We start from the raw sequence: 22,374 nt of genomic DNA, 5'->3' as shown, positions 1-22,374 counted from the left end.
GGAACCTGTGGTCTAGTTCCAGTGCACAGGAGGATGTGAGTAGGGTGGACATGAACAAGATTTCACAGTCACAGGAGTGTGCTGGCAGACAGGAAGCTGGTTTGAAGCATGTCTACTTCAAGCCAGGAGTTGGTAGGTGAACCTGCAGCATGGATATACTGTGGCCGTTTCAGAGACATGTCAGGGTCAGGAATAGATGTTGCAGGTCCCAGGGTTTAGATCTTTCATTAAGATCAGGGAAGGTGGTAAAAGAGGGGGAGGTGTGGCTTTGTTAGTCAAGGACATTATAACAGTGGCTGAAAGAACTTTTGATAAGAACACATCCACTGAGGTGGTATGGGCTGAGGTTAGAAACAGGAGAGGAGAGGTCACACTGCTGGGAGTTTTTTTAATAGGCCTCTGCAGAGTTCCAGGGATGTGGAGATGATTGGCAAAAAGATTCTGGGTAGGAGTGAAAGGGATAGGGTGGTCATTATGGGGACTTCCCCAACATTGACTGGAAATGCTATAACTCTACTACACCGGTTGGATGAGTTTTCGTGCGCAGGAGGGTTTCCTGACACAGTATGGTGAATGGTCGGCAAGAGGGGAGGCTACTCTGGATCTGGTAATGAACCAGGTCAGGTGTTTGATTTAGTCGTAGGTGAGCACTTTGGAGAGATTGACCATAATTCGGTTACGTTTAGTTTAGTGTTGGAAAGGGATAGGTACATGCCACAGGGCAACAGTTCTAGATGGGGGAAAGGCAATTATAATGCGATTAGGCAAGACTTAGGAGGCACAGAATGGGGTTGCAAAATGCAGGGGATGGGGACAATCGAAATGTGGAGCTGATTGAAGGAACAAATGTTGCTTGTCTTTGATAAGTTTGTCCCTGTCAGGCAGGGAGGAAGTGATAAGATAAGGGAACCATGGTTTATTAAAGAAATTGAATCTCTTGTTAAGCAGAAGAGGGAGGCTTATGTGGCATTGAGATGAGATGGCTCAGATGAGGCATTGGAGAATTACAGATCAGCTCGGAAGGATTTAAAGGAGGGGACATGAGCAGTATTTAGCAGGTAGAATAAAGGAAAACCCGAAAGCTTTCTATCGTTCTGTAAGGAATAAAAGGATGACTAGGGTAGGAACAGGGCTTGTCAATGACAGAAGTGGGAAGTTGTGTGTGGACCCTGTGGAGCTCGGAGAGGTGCTTAACGAATATTTCTCATCTGTTTTCACTCAGGAAAAGGAGAATATTGTAGAGGAGAAGAATGAGATACGGGCTATTAGACTTGAAAGGATCGATGTTAATGAGGAGGAGGTATTATCAATTCTAGAAGGTGTGAAAGTAGATAAGTCCTCTGGGCTGGATGGGATTTATAAAAGGACTCTCTGGGAAGCTAGGGAGGAGATGGTGGAACCTTTGACCTCGATCGTTGAGTCGTCATTGTCTACAGGTTTAATACCAGAGGACTGGAGGATTGCAAATGTTGCACCCTTGTTTAAGAATGGCAGTAGAGATGAGCTGAAAATGTGTTGCTAGTTAAAGCACAGCAGGTTAGGCAGCATCCAAGGAACAGGAAATTCGACGTTTCGGGCCAGAGCCCTTCATCAGGCTCTGGCCCGAAACGTCGAATTTCCTGTTCCTTGGATGCTGCCTAACCTGCTGTGCTTTAACCAGCAACACATTTTCAGCTCTGATCTCCAGCATCTGCAGACCTCACTTTTTACTCGGCAGTAGAGATGACCCAGGTAATTATAGAGCAGTGAGCCTTACCTCTGTTATAGGAAAAGTTTTGAAAGGATTAGAAGAGATAGGATTTACAATCATCTAGCAAGCAACAGTTTGATTTCAGACAGTCAACATGGTTTTGTCAAAGACAGTTCGTGTCTCACAAACCTCAGTTTTTTGAGAAGGCGATCAAGCATGTGGATGTGGGCAGGGCAATTGACGTCATATACACAGACTTCAACAAAGCCTTTGATAAGGTTCCACATGGTAGGCCTTTGGAAAAAATGTGGAGGCATGGGATGGAGGATGATTTAGTAGTACGGATTAGAAACTGGCTTTCAGTAAGAAGGCAGCGAGTGGTGGTCGATGGAAATTATTCAGCCTGGAGTACTGTTACTAGTGGTGTGACACAAGGATCTGTTTTGGGACCACTGCTGTTTGTCATTTTTATAAATGACTTTGACTCAGGCATAGATGGATGGATTAGTGATTTGCAGATGACACTAAAGTTGGTGGAGTGGTGGACAGTGAGGAAGAATGTTGCAAGTTGCAGGGGGTCTTGGGTAAACTGCAGAATTGGGCTGAGAGGTGGCAAATGGAGATCAATGCAGCTAAATGGGAGGTGACGCACTTTGGGAAGAATAACAGGAAGGCAGAGTACTGGGTCAATGGAACGATTTTTGGTATTGTGAATGTGCAGAGGGAACTTGGAGTCCATGTATTTGGATCCCTGAAAGTTGCCACCCAGGTGGATAGTGCTGTTAAGAAGGCGTACGGTATGTTAGGATTTATTGCTAGTAGGATTGAGTTCCGGTGCTGGGGTGTCGTGCTGCTGCCTGTACAAAACGCTAGTGCGACCTCACTTTGAACATTGTGTACAGTCCTGGTTGCCCCATTACAGGAAGGATGTGGAAGCATTGGAAAAGGTGCAGAGGAGACTTACCAGGATGTTGCCTGGTCTTATGAGGAAAGACTGAGGGATTTGGGTCTGGTTTCATTGGAGAGAAGGCAGCTAAGAGGGGATTTGATAGAGACATACAAGATGGTCAGAGGATTAGAGAAGGTGAACAGTGAGAGTTTTTTTTCCTAGGATGACGACATTGGCTTGTATGAGGGGACATAGCTACAAATTGAGAGGTAATAGATTTAAGACCGATGTCAGACCTACAGCTCAGCGAGCAAACCTACACCCTAAACCTATGTCAGAGGCAGGTTCTTTACTCCGAGAGTGGTAAGGGCGTGGAATGCCCTGCCTACCAATGTAGTTAACTCAGCCACATTAGGGCATTTAAACAATCCTTGGATAAGCACATGGATGATGATAGGATAGTGTCGGGAGGTGGGCTTAGATTAGATCACAGGTTGGCACAACATAGAGCCAAAGGGCCTATTCTGTGGTGTATTGTTCTACATTCTAAATCAAAAGGGGCATGGTTGGGATTGATAGACAAGGTCTTTTCCCTGGGGTGGGGGAGTCCAGAACTGGACAGCATAGCTTTAGGGTGAGAGGGGAAAGATATAAAAGGGACCTAAAGGGCAACTCTTTCACAGAGAAGGTGGTGTGGGTATGGAATGAGATGCCAAAGGAAGTGGTGGAGGCTGGTACAATTACAGTATTTTAAAGGCATCTGGATGGTTATATGAATAGGAAGGGTTTGGAGGGATATGGACCAAGTGCTGGCAAATGGGACTAGATTAGGTTAGGGTATCTGGTCAGCATGGACGAGTTAGACCAAAGGGTCTGATTCTCTGCTATTCAGCTCTATAACTGCAATCTTGTATTTGACACCTGACATTGCTCATTGCCAAGCACCAAATACAACATGGCCTCCCCCAGTCGGCTTATCGACATTTTGAGTCCGGAATCCATCTGACAAAATCGGCTCCATCCAGACCATCTGCCCTAAGGAGGTTCCAATCAATGATGGGGAAGTTGAAGTCACCCATAACCATAAGGGCGGCACGGTGGCACAGTGGTTAGCACTGCTGCCTCACAGCGCCTGAAGACCCGGGTTCAATTCCCGACTCAGGCGACTGACTGTGTGGAGTTTGCACGTTCTCCCCGTGTCTGCGTGGGTTTCCTCCGGGTGCTCCGGTTTCCTCCCACAGTCCAAAGATGTGCGGGTCAGGTGAATTGGCCATGCTAAATTGCCCGCAGTGTTAGGTAAGGGGTAATGTAGGGGTATGGGTGGGGTTTCGCTTCGGCGGGTCGGTGTGGACTTGTTGGGCCGAAGGGCCTGTTTCCACACTGTAAGTCTAATCTAAAATAACACCAGCTCTGTTACACCTTTCCAAGATCTGCTATCCAATCTGTTCTTCCATTTCTCTGCTGCTAATTGGGGGGGGGTCTACTGCTAACATCCAAAAAAGTGACTGCTCCTTTCCTGTAATTGACTTCCACCCATACTGACTCACCCTCCTCCACAACCTCCTTTTCTGCATATGTGAGACACTCTCTAATTAACAATGCTGCTCCCCCTCCTCTTATAGCCGCTCCCCCCTCCAAAACATCTAAACCCTGGAACATCCAGCAACTATTCCTGCCCCAGTGAAATCCATGACTCAGTGATGGCCACAACACTGTAGTTCCAAGTACTGATCCATGTTCTAAGCTCATAACTCATTGTCCTAACACTCCATGCAGTGAAACAGACACACTCTAACCCATCCCTTTGCCCTATCAACTGTGTATCCTTCCTGACAGACTCTCTAAATTCCATTCCTGCCTGTTCAACAACTACCCGCTCCTCTGATCTATAGCTCATCCCTGTGCCAAACTAGTTTAAATCCTCCCTAAGTACACGAACAAATCTCGAGCCCAGGACATTGGTGCCCCTCCAGTTCAGGTGCAACCCGTCTTTCATGTACAGGTCCTTCCCCCGAGGGTGCCCCAATGATCTACATATCTGAAACCCTCCCTCCTGCACCAGCCCAATAACCACGTGTTTAGCTGCGCTTGCTCCCTGTTCCTCACCTCACAAGCACATGGCACTGGTAGGAATTGTGAGATTACCTAACTTCCTGAAATAACTTGTTTAGATCCTCATCCCTTTTCCTGGCTATGTCATTAGTACCAATGTGCAATGCGACTTCTGGTTACTCCCCTCCCCGCTTAAGAATTTTGTAGACTCGATCAGAGACATCACAGACCCTGGCACCTAGAGGGCAACATACCTTCTGGGAGTCCCGTTCGCGACCACAGAATCTCCTGTCTATTCCTCTATTGATTCTCCTACCACTAGCGCTTTTCTTTTCTCGCTCCTTCCCTTCTGAGCCACAGAGCCAGGCTCAGCGCCACTATGGCTTTCCACTGGTAGGTTGACCCCTCAACAGTGTCCAAAATGGTACACGTATTATTGAGGGGAACGGCCGCAGGGGATCCCTGCACTGTCTGCCTGTGTCCTTTCCATCCCCTGGCTGTAACGCATCTATCTTCTTCCTGCACCTGAGGTGTGACTACTTCCTTGTAACTCCTCTCAATTCGCACCTCAGCCTCCCAAAAGATCCGAAGTTCATCCAGCCCCAGTCCCGTAACGTCTAAATGTTGCCCATACAAAACATTCACACATTCAGCTGGGCTTCGTTAAATTGCTGCAAGAAGCATTTGCCGTCCTACAGCTCCGACTGCAGTTACTGAAAGGTGGTGCCAGATAAATATTCTACTCAGCTTGCTAATGTGGCAGCACAAGTTTCTCTGGGTTGCTGGAGTTCTTTTTCCTTTGTTCTTCAAGTCCTTGAATAAAGAGTTGGCAGCTAAAATCATTGTCTCTTTAATTATGTCATCATTTGTGAATGATTTGTGTTTTGTCAGAAGTTTGCAAAAACAAAATGATGCTTCAACACTGTACCAGCCTTAGCTTTTGCTGGAGGTTTGGAAAAAAATGACTGTTGAACTTGTTAGCTTTCTTAATTTGAAGCATGCCATTCAAGGGAAAACTATCCTTGATTTATCGTGTGGCATGGTGTCAGTCCAAATTCCATTTTTTTTGCTTTTACATTTCAGTTACATACAAGGAAAACCCTTTTACAGTCGTGGACAATAATTCATTTTCTCATTCTGCATGAAACCCTTTTGGTTTCACTTTACACAATCCTGGTTCATCACAAGATTCTTGAGGGACTTGACAGAACAGATTCTGGATCAGTGGTCCTGGAAGAGCACAGCAGTTCAGGCAACATCCAACGAGCAGCAAAATCGACGTTTCAGGCAAAAGGCCTTCATCAGGATAGATGTGGAAAGGTTGGTTCTCCTTGTGGGAGTGTCTAGGACCAGAGGTGCAACATCTCAGATAAAGGGGTTGCACATTTAAGACAGAGTTGTGGTACAATTTCCTCTCTCAGAGGCTAGTGAATCGAGGAAATTCTTTACTACAAGGTGCTGTGAAGATTGGATTGTTAAGTATACTCAAGGCTGAGATAGAGAGATTTTTAATCAGTGGGGGAATCATGGGTAATGTGGAGAAAAAAGGAAGGAAAGTGAAGTTGAGGATTATCAGGTCAGCCACGAGTTCACTGAAAGGTGGAACACATTTGATCAATTGAATGGTCCAATTCTGCTCTTATGTATTATGGTCTCAGCACATCATTATTGCATCATCTTGTGGTGTGTGATGTCACTCATTGCTGGTTAAACTGCAAGTTGGTCTCTGGATCCCTGCCTATGGAACATCCAGATTGGCCCAGGCTGCGAATGCATAGCAGGTCATTTCTGAGGTGCCAGTTGGCTTGCATTGCTCAGATACTTGATGTGGCAACAGTCCGGTAAGTTTTCTTCATCTTGCACCAAACTTAGATAAGCAGGCAAAGAACTTCAGGTCTACAGGGCAAAGGAGTGGGACTAGTGGAGCTCTCTTGCAGAGAGTCTACATAGACATGATGGTTTGTAGTACTGTAATAAACTGGCTACACACTACCTAGTATACTTCTTATTCTTTAGTGCGCATTGCAACAAGGAAATTTACTTTACCCAGCAATGATTAGCCCATTTGGACCAAACTGAAACACATTGCAACAAGCTGGCAAAGCTTGTTAAGAGCATGCAGTTTTATCTAGCCACAGGCTTCCAATAGCAGAAGCCGTGCAGCAGCAGGACGATCATCATATGTTCGGCCTGGACCGTGGGCAGAGAGTGAGATCAACTGAAAGACACATGGTGCAGGAACCAAGGTGGTGAAATCACTTGTCAAAAAACTCCACAACTGACCCGTTGATGGTGGCCTGAGAACATGGGGCTCACATGTGCCATACAAGTGTGAAGTAGTGAACATCTTCAACAAAATAATCTAACCATTTTTGTTGACACTCAACAGTCTAACCATCACTGAAACCCACATTACTAACGCCCTGGGGATAATCATTGATCAGAAACTGAACGGGACTATCTACGCAATTACAAGAACAGATATAGGTGGGGAATTCTAGGAAGCAACCAGTTTCATAACTGTCCAGCATCTATGATGACAAAGCAGGAAAACAATTGAATACACTCCAATTGTCTGCATGAGTACAATTTGTACAATCATAGAATCATAGAGATGTACAGCACGGAAACAGACCCTTCGGTCCAACCTGCCCATGCCGCCCAGATATCCCAACCCAATCTAGTCCCACCTGCCAGCACCCGGCCCAAATCCCTCCAAACCCTTCCTATTCATATACCCATCCAAATGCCTCTTAAATGTTGCAATTGTACCAGCCTTCACCACTTCCTCTGGTAGCTCATTCCATACACGTACCACCCTCTGCGTGAAAAAGTTACCCCTTAGGTCTCTTTTATATCTTTCCCCTCTCACCCGGAACCTATACCCTCTAGTTCTGGACTCCCCGTGTTTATTTATTCTATCTATGCCCCTCATCATTTTGTAAGCCTCTATAAGATCGCCCCTCAGCCTCTGACGCTCCAGGGAAAACAGCCCCAGCCTGTTCAGCCTCTTCTTGTAGCTCAAATCCTCCAACCCTGGCAACATCCTTGTAAATCTTTTCTGAACCCTCTCAAGTTTCACAACATCTTTCCAATCGGAAAGTGACCAAAATTGCACGCAATATTCCAACAGTGGCCTAATCAATGTCCTGTACAGCCACAACATGACCTCCCAACTCCTGTACTCAATACACTGACCAATAAAGGAAAGCATACCAAATGCCTTCTTCATTATCCTATCTACCTGTGACTCCACTTTAAAGGAGCTATGAACCTGCACTCCAAGGTCTCTTTGTTCAGCAACACTCCCTAGGATCTTACCATGAAGTGCATAAGTCCTGCTAAGATTTGCTTTCCCAAAATGCAGCACCTTGTATTTACCTAAATTAAACTCCATCTGCCACTTCTTAGCTCACTGGCCCATCTCATCAAGATCCTGTTGTAATCTGAGGTAACCCTCTTCGCTGTCCACTACACCTCCAATTTTGGTGTCATCTACAAACTTACTAACTGTACCTCTTATGCCCGCATCCAAATCATTTATGTAAATGACAACAGGGAGAGGATCCAGCACCGATCCTTGTGGCACTCCACTGGTCACAGGCCTCCAGTCTGAAAAACAACCCTCCACCACCACCCTCTGTCTTCGACCTTTGAGCCAGTTCTGTATCCAAATGGCTAGTTGTCCCTGTATTCCTTGAGATCTAACCTTGCTAATCAGTCTCCCATGGGGAACCTTGTTGAACGCCTTACTGAAGTGCATATAGATCACATCTACTGCTCTGCCCTCATCAATCCTCTTTGTTACTTCCTCAAAAAAACTCAATCAAGTTTGTGAGACAAGAGTTCCCACACACAAAGCCATGTTGACTATCCCTAATCAGTCCTTGCCTTTCCAAACACATGCAACAGCTTCAAGGGAAAACAACCCATTTGACTAGCACTCCATCCAGAACCAGTATGAACCATCTCCAGATGCAGTACAGCAACTTGCCAAGCTTCCGAACTCTTGACCCTCTGTCTTCCGGGCATGGAGCTACATCACCACTATTTCACTGTTGCGGGATTACAAAATCTTGGAACGCACTTCCAAACAGTAATTTGCATGTACCTACAGCACAGGATCATTACAATGGGCCGAATGGCTTACTTTCACATTGAGTACAAGCTGGCCCTCCAAACAGCATCCCATCCAGATATACCCTCCTACCCTATCCCTGCATTTCTCACAGCTAATCCACCTAACTTATACATCCCTCGACACGATGGGCAAGTTATCATAACCAATCCACCTAACCTGTAGATGTGGATTGTGCCTTAAGGCCGTGGATCACGACCAACCTCTCAGGGGCATTTAGCCACGGGCAACAAATTTTGGCCTAGCCAGTGACCCTTGGTTACATGAATGAATCAAAATACTATCGACTGGATACCAATCAGGGAGGGGAATCAACCCACATTCCCCGCATTGATGAACTATTAGTCTCTTGCTTTGACTTGTTGCCTATATTCTGTGCTTACTTGTCAAGACAGGCCACGCTGAGGCACCGGTCCTCGGGCGGTGGTTGTGTGGCATTTGTGTCATTGTCCTCCAGAATAGAATCAATAAACGTTGATGGTGAGAGGGGTTCCTCAGTGCCAGTGACAACAGAACTAACCTCCTCAACCTCTGGGTTAGTTGTAGGACTTGGAGGTTCTTCTTTAATATGAAGCATTGGACTGGTTCTGGAAGAGATTAAAAAAAGGAGAGACGTTTTAAATACAAAACGGGACAATGTTCAATTGGAGGTTTGCCTGCTTTGCATAACCACATTCCCCGTTGAAATGGCAGGACAAGTTCAAAAAGGTTTTAAAAATGCATATGGAATATTTTGTTTTATAGGCAAAGGCACAGAATAAAAAGCAAGGTAGAAGTCATGAAGAACTTGAATATTGCTGAAAAGCATATATACCTCAAAGCCTCTGGTCTTGCAGTAATTGTGGACAATTTGCAGCAATACCAATTCATGGGGAAAGCCAACATTCATGTTGCATGAGAAGACAGCGCCGATTGTTTGGTGAGTGAACATTGGCTGAGGCACAGCAACCAATCAGCATTCTCCCCGCAAGCAGTATAAATGCTTGCTTGATTCCATTTATTTTTGTCACATGTACTGAGATACAGTGAAAAGTATTGTTTTACATACTAACCAGACAAATCATACCTTACTAAGAACATCAGGGTAATGGAACAGAATGCAGAATAGTGTTACAGTTACAGAAAAGGTGCAGCGAAAGATCAATTGTCATGGATGAAAGATCTGTTTCTAAGGTGATTAACAGCAGGGAAGTAGCTGTTCCTAAATCTGTTGGTACATGTTTTCAAATTTTTGTATCTTCTGCCCGATGGAAGAGAGTGTAACTGGGAGTAGGAGGGGTCTTGATTATGTTGGGTGCTTTCTTGAGGCAGTGGAAGGTATAGGCAGAGTCCTGAATTGGTATTCTTGCAAACTGTCCTTACAAGTGCTTAGTGAAAAGCTTTAACAAAATGTATCTTTTTTCAACAATACTATAGCAAGGAAGGCAAACTAACTGCTTATACATCATGAATCCACCCAAGACCTAGATAATATCTTCTATAAATTCTGGCCTAGCCAATGATGCTCATATCCCATGAATAAGAAAACAAAATTCTGTGCATCAGAGTTCAGGAAGGAAGGATGTTAACGCCAGTGAAAGGATGCAAAAATTTACTATAATTATACCAGGGATGAAAGACACCAGGTACGTAGATGCACAAGAAAAATACTGAACTGCTGATTTTAAAAAAATCACGAAGAGTATTTGAAATAATTTAGACTAGTGATAATTTTCAGTGGCAGCAGAGTCACAACCAGAGGTGAAAGTGACGACTGCAGACGCTGGAGATCAGAGTCAAGATTAGTGATGCTGGAAAAGCACAGCAGGTCAGGCAAAATCCAAGGAGCAGGAAAATCGACGTTACGTGCAAAAGCCCTTCATCAAGAATGAGGGGATCTAGTTTCATGGTTACAAACAGAAGAATCAGAGATCAGGTGAGTATTTTGTTTTCAGTGAGGAATTAGGATGAATTAACTGTCTGAATGGGTGATTCATGAATAACCGTCAAAAGAGAATTGCGAAGGAATACTCCAATTGGAAACCATAGTTAACTTGATATCTTCAAGAACTGGCACAGGGTTGATTGATGAGCAGACGATGTAACGTGGCTATGTTACTGGACTAGCAATCCAGTATTGTTCTGGGACATAGGTTTGAAAGCCACCAAGAAAGATGGCGAAATTTCAATTCAATAAAGATCTGGAACTTAAAGCTTGTCTCATGCTGACCACATAACCATTGTTGGTAGCTGTAAAAACCCCAAGATCATGTTTTAGGGAAGAAAATCTGGCACTCTTACGTAATCTAGCTTTTGTGCAATTTCAGACCCACAGCAATGTGGCTGATTCTTAAGTGCCCTCCGAGAAGCCACTCAGCTCAAGGGCAATTAGGCGTGGGTAACAAATACTGGTCTTGCCAATGACACCCATGTGTCATGCAAGACTTAAAAAGCCATAGAAAGGAAACTTTGATTCCCATCAATACATTAAACAAAATCATTAACTGTTCAACAGTCTCATGTGCACATTTGTGGGACCTTGCTGTTTGCACGAATTACTTGGCTTGCCATCTAAAAGTAACTCTTTCAACGTTTAATCCACTGGTTGTGAGGAATGGAGGATGAAATAAAGTACTAAGTACATTCATTTCAAAGCAGAGCTGCATCATAATGGATTTGAACAACTTGGAAAGGTTTTACAGTTTTCTGGTTAGGTTAATGAGCAATGGTTGGTGCTGTTGGCACAAACTCACCTTTCCATGTTAAGTGATGGGGACAGTGAAGGGCTGCACTGTGCCAGATCGGTGATATCTGAAATTATAGGGCCAGAGGACGTCGAGTTGTCAGGTGAATAGCAGTTATTTCCTGGAAAATTTGTGGTAGTCTGTTGAAAAAAAAGAAGCATGAACAAAGATAAAATGCATGGCTGTGGATTAAAATATCTAGGTGATTAAAAACTAGATTACAATTTCTCTCTCAGCATTCTCAGGGGCTATCTGGCAAATGCATTTCGTGTCATACGGTGGGTTTTGGCATGACTAAGATTTAACGTGAGTACGAAAGGAAAGCATATAAACAAAAAGCAAGACATCAGCCAGTGCATGGGGACTATAACCAAAACAAAGTGCTTGTGCACAGGACATGAGATTGAGATTGTCTTCCTCAGTTGATGAGATTTGTAGATCACCTAGGCTCTCAGAACATGACAGGCCATTCAGTTCCTCAATATTCTATCATATCATGAACCTCAATCACATTCAGCAATACCTTTACAAAAAATAACCCATGCATCTCAGTCATGAGAATTTCAAATGGAGCTAAAAACATAAACATTGCTTTCTTCTGGGAGAAATGAGGTTGTGATTTCTTACAAAAGCCATCTCTCTTTCAATTGAATTGAATTGAATTTATTGTCATATGTACCAGGGCACAGTGAAAAGCTTTGTCTTGCAAGCAATACAGGCAGATCACAGAGTTAAATAGCATAGATAGTAACGAACAGATGTTGGGCCTTTGTATCCAGTGCGTCCACATGAAGAGTCCAAGAAAGCTTGTTGTGGATGACCACTCCCAGGAGCTTGATACTCTCCACTCGTTCCACCTCTGTGCTGTTAATGTGTAGGGGGAGCACAAGTAACAACTCGTTGAAAGTCAATAATGAGTTTCTGATGATGGGCTTTTGCCCGAAACGTCGATTTTGCTGCTCATTGGATGCTGCCTGAACTGCTGTGCTCTTCCAGCACCACTGATCCAGAGACTATAATTTTCCATCTTTTGTCTTGATCCTTTCTTGAACAAGGGGGTTACACCAGCGATCTTCCAATCATCCGGGACTTTTCCTGATGCCAGTGACTTTTGAAAGATCTCAACCAATGCCTCCGCTATTTCCTCAGCCACCTCTCTTAGAACTCTAGGATGTATCCCATTGGGGCCAGGAGATTTATCAATTTTAAGACCTTTTAGCTTTTCTAGCACTTTCTCTTTTGTAATGGCAACCATACTCAACTCAGCCCCCTGACTCCCTTTAATTGTTGGGATATTACTCATGTCTTCCACTGTGAAGACTGACGCAAAGTACTTGTTAAGTTCTCCTGCTATTTCCTTATCTCCCATCACTAGGCTTCCAGCATCAGTTTGAAGTGGTCCAATGTCTACTTTTGCCTGTCATTTGTTTATTATGTATTGAAAGAAACTTTTACTATCATTTCTAATATTACTGGCTAGCCTACCTTCATATTTGATCCTCTCCTTCCTTATTTCTCTCTTTGTTATCCTCTGTTTGTTTTTGTAGCCTTCCCAATCTTCTGATTTCCCACTGCTCTTGGCCACTTTATAGGATCTCTCTTTTTCTTTAATACATTTCCTGACTTCCTTTGTCAGCCATGGCTGTCTAAACGCTCCTCGGAGGCATTAGTCTGGTATTTGGCGACTCATGGGTATGCAGTGAGTATAGTAGGGGGCTGAGTATGCATCCCTTCTTCTAAACTCTGATGAATATAATCTCAGTCTCGTCCGTTTCTCCTCAGAAGGCAACCCCCTCAACTCAGGAATCAATCTAGTGAACCTCCTCTGCACCGCCTCTCATACCAGTCCATCCTTTCTCAAGTGAGGAGACCAAAACTGTGCACAGTACTCCAGGTGTGGCCTCACCAGCATCTCATACAGTTACAATATAACCTCTCTGCTTTTAAACTCAATCCCTTTAGCAATGCAAGACAAAATTTAATTTGAAGGGAGTGAACATTGAAGGTAGTAGCTGGGCTGCTAATCAATCAGGTGCCTTTATCCTGAATCGAGCCAAGCTTACTGATTGTTGTTGGAGATGCACTCCTCCACACAAGTGCTTCAATGGGAAACAAGTTTTGGGGAGACGTAAGAGTTATTTTGTACATATTCCCAACTTCTCCCCTACTCTTGAATTTATAGTATTCATTTGGTTAGTCAGTTCTAATCAATGCCATAGCCCAGGATGTTGATGTTTGGGTATTCACTGATGGTATGCCATTGAACCTCAGGGTGCAATGGCTAGAGTTTCCCTTGGCGTGTGGCATAACTGACCATCATAAGTGTCAGACCATGTGTTTGCCATTTTTCAGCATAGCCCAGGCTTTGCTGCATTTGGGATGGGCTGCTTCAGTCTGAGGAGCCATGAATGGCACTGAACACTGTACAGTCAGTCGCAAACTTACCCACTTCTGATCATTTGATAGAACTGAGGTCATTGATGAAACATCTGAAGATGACTGGGCCACCAAAATTTAAAAACAAAGTAAAACAAGCATTATGAAGGTACAGCTGCAATTATGGGTGACTTCAATCTGCATATAGATTGGTTGAATAAAATCAGTAATCATTCTGCAGAGTAGGAATTCTTAATAATACAGGTCATTTTGCTATAATGCACGTTTTGTCAAAGCAAATTCACTGCAACGCAATTGACGAATTGGGGCTGTTTATAAAGCACGAACGTTTAAAATGTGTTGGCTGTAATGTGATTACATCACCAACACTAAGCACTGTTTCTAAAGCATGATTTTTCAATAACGCGGGCCTGCACAAGAACACAACCATTGCATTATATAAAACCTAAGTGTACACTCAAGATGGCTTTCTGAGTCGGTATGTTGAGGAACCAACTAGAGGACTGGCCACCCCAAACTGAGTATTGTGTAATGAGAAAGGAATAATTAGCAATCTTGCTATGCAAGGCCCCTTGGGGACGAGTGACTCTGGTACGATATAATTCTCCATCTAAATGGAGAATTGTATTGTTGATTCAGAGACCAGAGTCATGGATCTGAACAAAGGAAACTACAATGATACGAAGAGCGAGCTGGCTACGATAAATTTAAAAATGTCAATCAATTAGATGACAGCGGATAGGAAATGGCAAACATTTAAAGAGTAAATGGAGGAATTGCAAAAAAGTTTCATTCTTATTGAGCATAAAAACAAAATGGGAAAGGTAACCTAACTATGGCTAAGAAGGGAAATTAAGGATAGTATGAGATCCAAGGAAGAGGCTTACAAATTGGCCAGAATAAGCAGACCCGAGGATTGGGAGCACATTAGATTTCAGCAAATAGGAAAAAAGGGTTGATTAAATAAGGAAAAGGGGAGTACAAGAGTAGGGAACATACAAATTGAGAAACTTTTACAATTGATATGTGAAGAGAAAAGGAAAAGTCAAAAATCCCCTACAGAGCAAGTTAAATGGGGAACAAAGATGGCAGACCAATTAAACACACACTCTGGTTCTGTCTTTACAAAGCAAGACACAAATAACACCCTAAATATCTTAGGGGACACAGGGTCAAATGAGAGAGGAGAACTGAAGAAAATCAGTATTAGTAGGGAAATTGAGTTGCAAAAATTGATGGGATTGAAGACTGAAATATCCCAGGCCTAGATAATCTACATCCAAAAGTACTTAAGGTGGCGGCCCTGGAAACAGTGGACGCATTGGCAGTCATCTTTCAAGAGTCTATAGACTCTAACAGCTCCTGTGGATTGGAGGGTAGCTAAAGTAACCCCAGTATTTGAAAGAAAAGGAAGTGGAAAGAAAACAGAATTACAGCCCTGGTTAGCTTTATATCATTAGTAGGGAAAATGCTAGTGTTATAATAATAATAATAATAATAATAATAATATTTAATAATAGAGCACTTGTAAAATGATGAGAGAATTAGGGAGAGTCAGCATAGATTCACAAAAAGTAAAACACGTTTGACAAGTTGATTGGAATTGAAGATGTAATTTGTTGAGTTGATCGGGGGAAACCAGTGAATGTGGTTTACTTGGACTTTCAGAAAGCATTCAATAAGCTGCCACATAAGAGATTAGTATGCAAAATTAATGCTCATGGGTTTGCAGTTGTGTACAAACATGGATAGAGAATAGGCTGATAGATAGAAAACAGTAGATATAAACAAGTCACTTTCTGAGCGGCAGACACTTTATGGTGGGGTACTGCAAGGATTAGTCCAGTGATTCACAGTATATTTCAATGATTTAGGTGAAGACAATAAAGATAATATTTGCAAATTTGCAAACGATACAAAGCTAAGTGGGAGGGTGAACTGTGAGGAGGATGCAGAGATGCTTCAGTGCAATTTGGCCAACTTGACAAATGTTGGAAAATACGTGGTAGTTGAACAATAATGTAGATAATCCTCTGCCATTTTCTGAAGGTGTAATGAGACTTGTGCGTCCTCGTACACTAGTTGGTGAAACTATGCAGGTAGCTGCAGCAAGTGGTATGCTGCTCTTCATCATGAGAGAATGAGAGAACAGGAGCAGGGACATCTTGCCACAATTGTACATGACCTTGGTGAGACCACATGTGGAAGGGTATGTTCAGTTTTGGTCTCCTTGTCGGATGAAGGATGTTCTGGCTTTGAAGGGTGTGCAAGGGAATGCAACAAATATTTTCCAGATAGTGCCCTGGAATAGCAGGACTGATGTATGAGGAAAGACTGGATCAGTTAGGATTATGTTGGATTGTGGGTGGCGGGGGGGGGGGGTCAGCGAGTGAGCGAACACGCCAGAGAGCGCAAGTGTGTTCAGAAAACTTACATAACTCTAATAAGACAGGACAGGATAAATACAGGAAGGATGAGGGATCACAGTCTAAGAGTATGACATTTAAGATTGAGATGGGGAGAAATTTCTTTATCCAGAAGTGAGCCTGTGGAATTCTGTACAGCAGAAAGCTGTTGAAGCCAAAATGTTGAATGATTTCAAGGAGTAAGAAATAGTTCTTTGGTCTAAAGAAATCAAACAGTGTGGTGAGAAAGTGGGAACACTATTGTGTGATTAGCCATGATCATACTGAATGGTAGAGCAGGCTCGAAGGTCCAAATGGCCTATTCTTATTTTCTATTTTTCTAATTTTTGTGGTATCTCAGCAAACATTTTGCTGTTTCCTGCGGTATATTCCAGTTGCAGATCAATATAGCTTGCAATGGTCATCCAGTTCAAATTTGAGAGACTGAAATTTACTTAAGGCTTGCTATTCCCTCTAAAACCTGTGTGAGGATAGCAGGATGCAATCAGGAGGAGAACTTTATTCCAGCAAAGCTTCTGAGAGGAAAGTGGAAATATGCTGAGGATTGGTTCAGTCAGCATTACACCAAGGGAAACAGGAAACATGCAGAGATACAGGAAAGTGAAATTAGTCAAAGATCTCCTGTTGTTGGAAAATTGTCAAGAGTGTGGTGCTGGAAAAGCACAGCAGGGGAGGCAGCATCTGAGGAGCAGAGGAATCGACGTTTTGGGTGTAAGCCCTTCATCAGGAATGTCCAATTCTTCTCATGAGGGACACAGGAAATAAGAAACTGAATCACAAACAGCTGTACATGTACTGCATAAAAAGGAAAAAAAAAGGCAGTTTCAGCTCAAAGCCTTTCCTCCAGGTGATCTTCCCTTTCACCCACCATTCTTCCCAAACATCCATAAACTCTTCAATGCAATTACATGCTGTTGTTGGAGCCCAGGTTTTCGGCCACATTCCTTATTCCACATTGAATACTGAGGCACACTCAGTAACTTGTAGGAAGAACATCTCAGTAAATAGTTCCAGTGCTTGTGGTTACAAGTCACAAATAAAAACAGGAAATGCTGTAAAAGCACAGGTCTGGCAGCTCCTGGTGAGTGAGAACAAGTTCATACCGACAGTTCATTGAAAGTGTGAATATTTCCAGCACTACTTGCTTTCATTTCAGGATTTCCAGCTTTCTCAGTTTTGTTGTTTTATTTTAGTGTTCCAAGTCCTAGCCTTTAGATGGCACTCTGGAGAAAAGTTTCTGAAGTCCAACCATGTGGTCAGTTGTACATGGGTTTGCAACAATTGACTATAATCAAAAATACATGCAAAGCATTCATTATTGGCAGCTTCCAGACCAGCACAATGGCACCTACCGTCAGTGCTGATGATTCTTGCAGCGGTTCTAAAGAGTATGGACGACTGTATTTTGGCATGGAATGCGCTGAACTACTGTCATTTAACATGAGAGGTCTGAAAAAGAGAAAAATAGTGGATTGAGACTGAAGGATATTGCGTACACATGTGCAGAGATGAACTTTACTCTGTTCTCAGGTGAGCTTATCAAGGTCATGGACACTTTTCACAAGTTTAGATGGATGTGTCAAGACCTTCTGGCTCTACTTAAGGACAGTGTGTGTTCTGGTTGCTTGAGGCAGAAATGGTCAAAGAAATAAAACTAACTCGTCATTCATTTGGTGGCTGCTTGTGGCACAGAATAGCAGTTGTGTTCACTAAATTACAAAATTATTACCCTTTTATGAACTGCATGGTGACGCAGTATGGTGGTATACAAAGTGATTTCATATAAAATTAGAAGTTGAACGGGCTTGAACTTGGAATTTTCAGAGAACAGGAGTAGAGATGTTAGCACAAGTCTGTTTCATCATCCAGTTAGATTGTAACACATGTACATGCATAGAAACCATGTTTATTTACACATTTTCCTCCATTGTTCTTGATATCCCTGCCCAACAAACACTTCTTCATCTTTACCTTGAAAGCTCCAATTGGTATCTGTCAGGCTAGCTGTAATAAGGTGTATCCAAGACCCAGCTGCTTTAACCTACTCCCACATTGGAGAGTAACTGGGTTCTTACCTGTTGACTATAGCAGCAAGAATCTCAGTGTGAGGGTCAACCTGCTCAATGACCTGGAGTCACATAAATAACATAGAACAATACAGCACAGAACAGGCCCTTCGGTCCATGATGTTGTGCCGAACATTTGTCCTAGCTTAAGCACCTATCCATGTACCTATCCAATTGCCGCTTAAAGGTCACCAATGATTCTGACTCTGCCACTCCCACAGGCAGCGCGTTCCATGCCCCCACCACTCTCAGGGTAAAGAACCTACCCCTGACATCCCCCCATATCTTCCACCCTTCACCTTAAATTTATGTCCCCTTGTAACACTCTGCTGTACCCAGGGAATTTCATAAAAGGGTAATAATTTTGTAATTTAGTGAACACAACTGCTATTCTGTGCCACAAGCAGCCACCACATGAATTTTAGTAAGGCATTTGATAAAGTTCCCCTCATCATCTTATAAACCTCTATCAAGTCACCCCTCATCCTTCGCCGTTCTGATGAGAAAAGGCCTACCACGCTCAACCTATCCTCATATGGCCTATTCTCCATTCCAGGCAACAGCCTGGTAAATCTCCTCTGCACCCTCTCCAAAGCTTCCACATCTTTCCTAAAGTAAGGCGACCAGAACTGCACACAGTACTCCAAATGTGGCCTTACCAAGGTCCTGTACAGCTGCAACATCATCTCACGACTCTTGAATTCAATCCCTCTGCTAATGAACGCTAATACACCATAGGCTTTCTTACAAGCTCTATCCACCTGCGTGGCAACTTTCAAAGATCTATGAACATAGACCCCAAGATCCCTCTGCTCCTCCACCTTACTAAGAACCCTACCATCAACCCTGTATTCCACATTCTTATTTGTCCTTCCAAAATGGACAACCTCACACTTGACAGTGTTGAACTCCATCTGCCACTCCTCAGCCCAGCTCTGCATCATATCTAAGTCCCTTTGAAGCCGACAACAGCCCTCCACACTAGCCACAACTCCACCAATCTTCGTATCGTCTGCAAATTTACTGACCCACCCTTTGACTCCCTCTTCCAAGTCATTAATAAAAATTACAAACAGCAGAGGACCCAGAACTGATCCCTGCGGAACTCCACCATCTACCACCACTCTCTGACTTTGACCGGTTAGCCAGTTCTCTACCCAACTGGCCAAATTTCCCACTATCCCATGCCTCCTGAGTTTCCGCATAAACCTACCATGGGGAACCTTATCAAATGCCTTACTAAAATCCATGTACACTACATCCACTGCTCTATCCTCATCCACATGTTTGGTCACCTCCTCAAACAATTCAATAAGACTTGTAAGGCAAGACCTACCCTCACAAATCCATGCTGGCTGTCCCTAATCAAGCAGTGTCTTTCCAGATACTCATAAATCCTATCCCTCAGTACCCTTTCCATTACTTTGCCTACCACTGAAGTAAGACTAACTGGCCTATAATTCTTGGGGTTATCCCTATTCCCTTTTTTGAACGGGGCACAACATTCGCCACTCTCCAGTCCCCTGGTACCACCCCTGTTGACAGTGAAGATGAAAAGATCATTGCCAACGGCTCTGCAATCTCCTCTCTTGCTTCCCACATAATCCTAGGATATATCCCGTCAGGCCCGGGGGACTTGTCTATCCTCAAGTTTTTCAAAATACCCAACACATCTTCTTTCCTAACAAGTATCTCCTCTAGCTTACCAGTCCGTTTCATACTCTAAAACCTACACTCTATAACCTGACTATAAAATCTGCAGAGTTCTATGCAAATATTTAAAGGGAATGTACAGAAACCAAAAATTAGATCACTGGGTCCAAAACATAGAGACCTGTCAGGACATCGATTCCTGTATCAGAAAAGCTGTGACTGTTTTCCTTAGAACAACAAAGATTAAAGGAAGCCTTAACACTGAAGGGTTTTGCTAGAATTACTCATCAGAACCTGATGTACTTTCACCTGATGAGTTGGTCAATCGGTGGGGTGGATACAGTAAATTATAACATGCATGTAAGGTTCATATACCAAGATTCCGGAGACAAGTTCAGTATAAATTTACAACTTTTCAATTAGGAAATAAATCTGAGCGCTTGAATTACATTAGTCTTCAGGTTTTAAGCACTAACAGTTTCTAGCAGCGAACTTTCTATATAACTGTTTGTGGAACAGTGAAATACTTAGGAACAATGAAATACTCAAGCCTCACATGCTCAAGACATCCACAACCTTGCTATACAAGTTTGGAGAAGTGAGTTTAAATGTTGTAACTGATGCAAACGATAACACTGCCCACTGACCCAAACAAGGAGAAAGTGAGGACTGCAGATGCTGGAGATCAGAGCTGAAAAATGTGTTGCTGGAAAAGCACAACATGTCAGGCAGCATCAAAGGAGCAGGAGAATTGACGTTTCGGGCATGAGCCCTTCTTCAGGAATGAGGAGAGTGTGCCAAGCAGGCTAAGATAAAAGGTAGGGAGGAGGGACTTGGGAGAGGGGCGTTGGGAATGCAATAGGTGGAAGGAGGTTAAGGTGAGGGTGATAGGCTGGAGAGGGATTGGGGGCGGAGAGGTCGGGAAGAAGATTGCATGTCAAGAAGGCGGTGCTGACTCCGAGGGTTGGGACTGAGAAAAGGTAGGGGGAAGGGAAATGAGGACGATGGAAAAATCTGCATTCATCCCTTGTGGTTGGAGGGTTCCTAAGCAGCAGATGAGGCGCTCTTCCTCCAGGTGTTGGGTTGGTGGGGGGGTGTGGACCTGACGAGGGAGTCGCGGAGGGAGGTCCACCTCCCTCTGCGACTCCCTCGTCAGGTCAACACCCCCCACCAACCTAACCTCCACTCCCAGCACCTTCCCCTGCAACTGCAAGAAATGCAAAACTTGCGCCCACACCTCCCTCCTCACTTCCCTCCAAGGCCCCAAGGGATCCTTCCATATCCATCACAAATTCACCTGCACCTCCACAAACATCATTTACTGCATCCGCTGCACCCGATGTGTCCTCCTCTACATTGGGGAGACAGGCTGCCTACTTGTGGAACGTTTCAGAGAACACCTCTGGGACACCCGCACCAACCAACCCAACCGCCCCGTGGCTGAACACTTTAACTCCCCCTCCCACTCCACCAAGGATATGCAGGTCCTTGGCCTTCTCCATCGCCAGACCATGGCAACACGGCGTCTGGAGGAAGAGCGCCTCATCTTCAGCCTAGGAACCCTCTAACCGCAAGGGATGAATGCAGCTTTCTCCACCTTTCTCATTTCCCCTCCCCCTACCTTTTCTTAGTCCCAACCCTCGGACTCAGCACCGCCTTCTTGACCTGCAATCTTCTTCCCGACCTTGCCGCCCCCAACCCCTCCCCAGCCTATCACCCTCACCTTAACCTCCTTCCACCTATCGCATTCCCAACGCCCCTCCCCCAAGTCCCTCCTCCCTACTTTTTATCTTAGCCTGCTGGACACACCCTCCTCATTCCTGAAGAAGGGCTTATGCCCGAAACATCGATTCTCCTGCTCCTTTGATGCTACCTGACCTGCTGCGCTTTTCCAGCAACACATTTTTCAGCACTGACCCAAACAAAACAACATGAACATACAGCAATGAATCCCTTCACATCTAATAGTTAATAATAATTAACTCACATTTTCCTCTTCATCCCAATGACTCTATTGGATTGGACAAGTGAAATCAGGAACTGAATCAGCTAAAAAAACGGAGAAAAACAACATTTTATTATTATTCACTCAGACCAAAACTCACCTATCCAACAACAGCAGCCGCTCTGCACAACTCAGACGCACCTTTCTCAGACCCACACTAAGAATCTGTATCTTAGTCACAGACCATCTCATCCCTCAAGTTCAGAGTCAGCACAACTCCACGTGACTCTCCAGTGACAGATTCACCAATGTGGCCTGTTAGGTGGGCTCAGTGCAACGCTATATTCAGACCCATTGAGAATCAATCCACACCAAATCACATTAACTCAGTGCTA

At 43.9% G+C, this 22,374-nt stretch overlaps 1 protein-coding gene across 3 annotated transcripts in view; it reads right to left on the bottom strand.

The window, feature by feature from the left end:
- hsf1 (heat shock transcription factor 1) overlaps positions 1-22,374 on the bottom strand; it is a 112,577-nt gene that overhangs the window by 33,637 nt on the left and 56,566 nt on the right. For all 3 annotated transcript variants that reach the window (XM_060825245.1, XM_060825247.1, XM_060825246.1), the window contains exons 6-9: positions 22,022-22,083; positions 17,668-17,764; positions 11,502-11,632; positions 9,153-9,356 (exon numbers count right to left, since the gene is read on the bottom strand). In XM_060825245.1, the coding sequence (XP_060681228.1) occupies positions 9,153-9,356; positions 11,502-11,632; positions 17,668-17,764; positions 22,022-22,083 (494 nt within the window). The remainder of the gene's footprint in view (positions 1-9,152; positions 9,357-11,501; positions 11,633-17,667; positions 17,765-22,021; positions 22,084-22,374) is intronic.

The sequence above is a fragment of the Hemiscyllium ocellatum genome, chromosome 5, assembly GCF_020745735.1.
Source record: "Hemiscyllium ocellatum isolate sHemOce1 chromosome 5, sHemOce1.pat.X.cur, whole genome shotgun sequence".
Taxonomy (NCBI): domain Eukaryota; kingdom Metazoa; phylum Chordata; class Chondrichthyes; order Orectolobiformes; family Hemiscylliidae; genus Hemiscyllium; species Hemiscyllium ocellatum.
The sequence above is the reverse complement of the archived record's forward strand: the minus strand, read 5'-3'. Positions and strand labels throughout refer to the sequence as shown.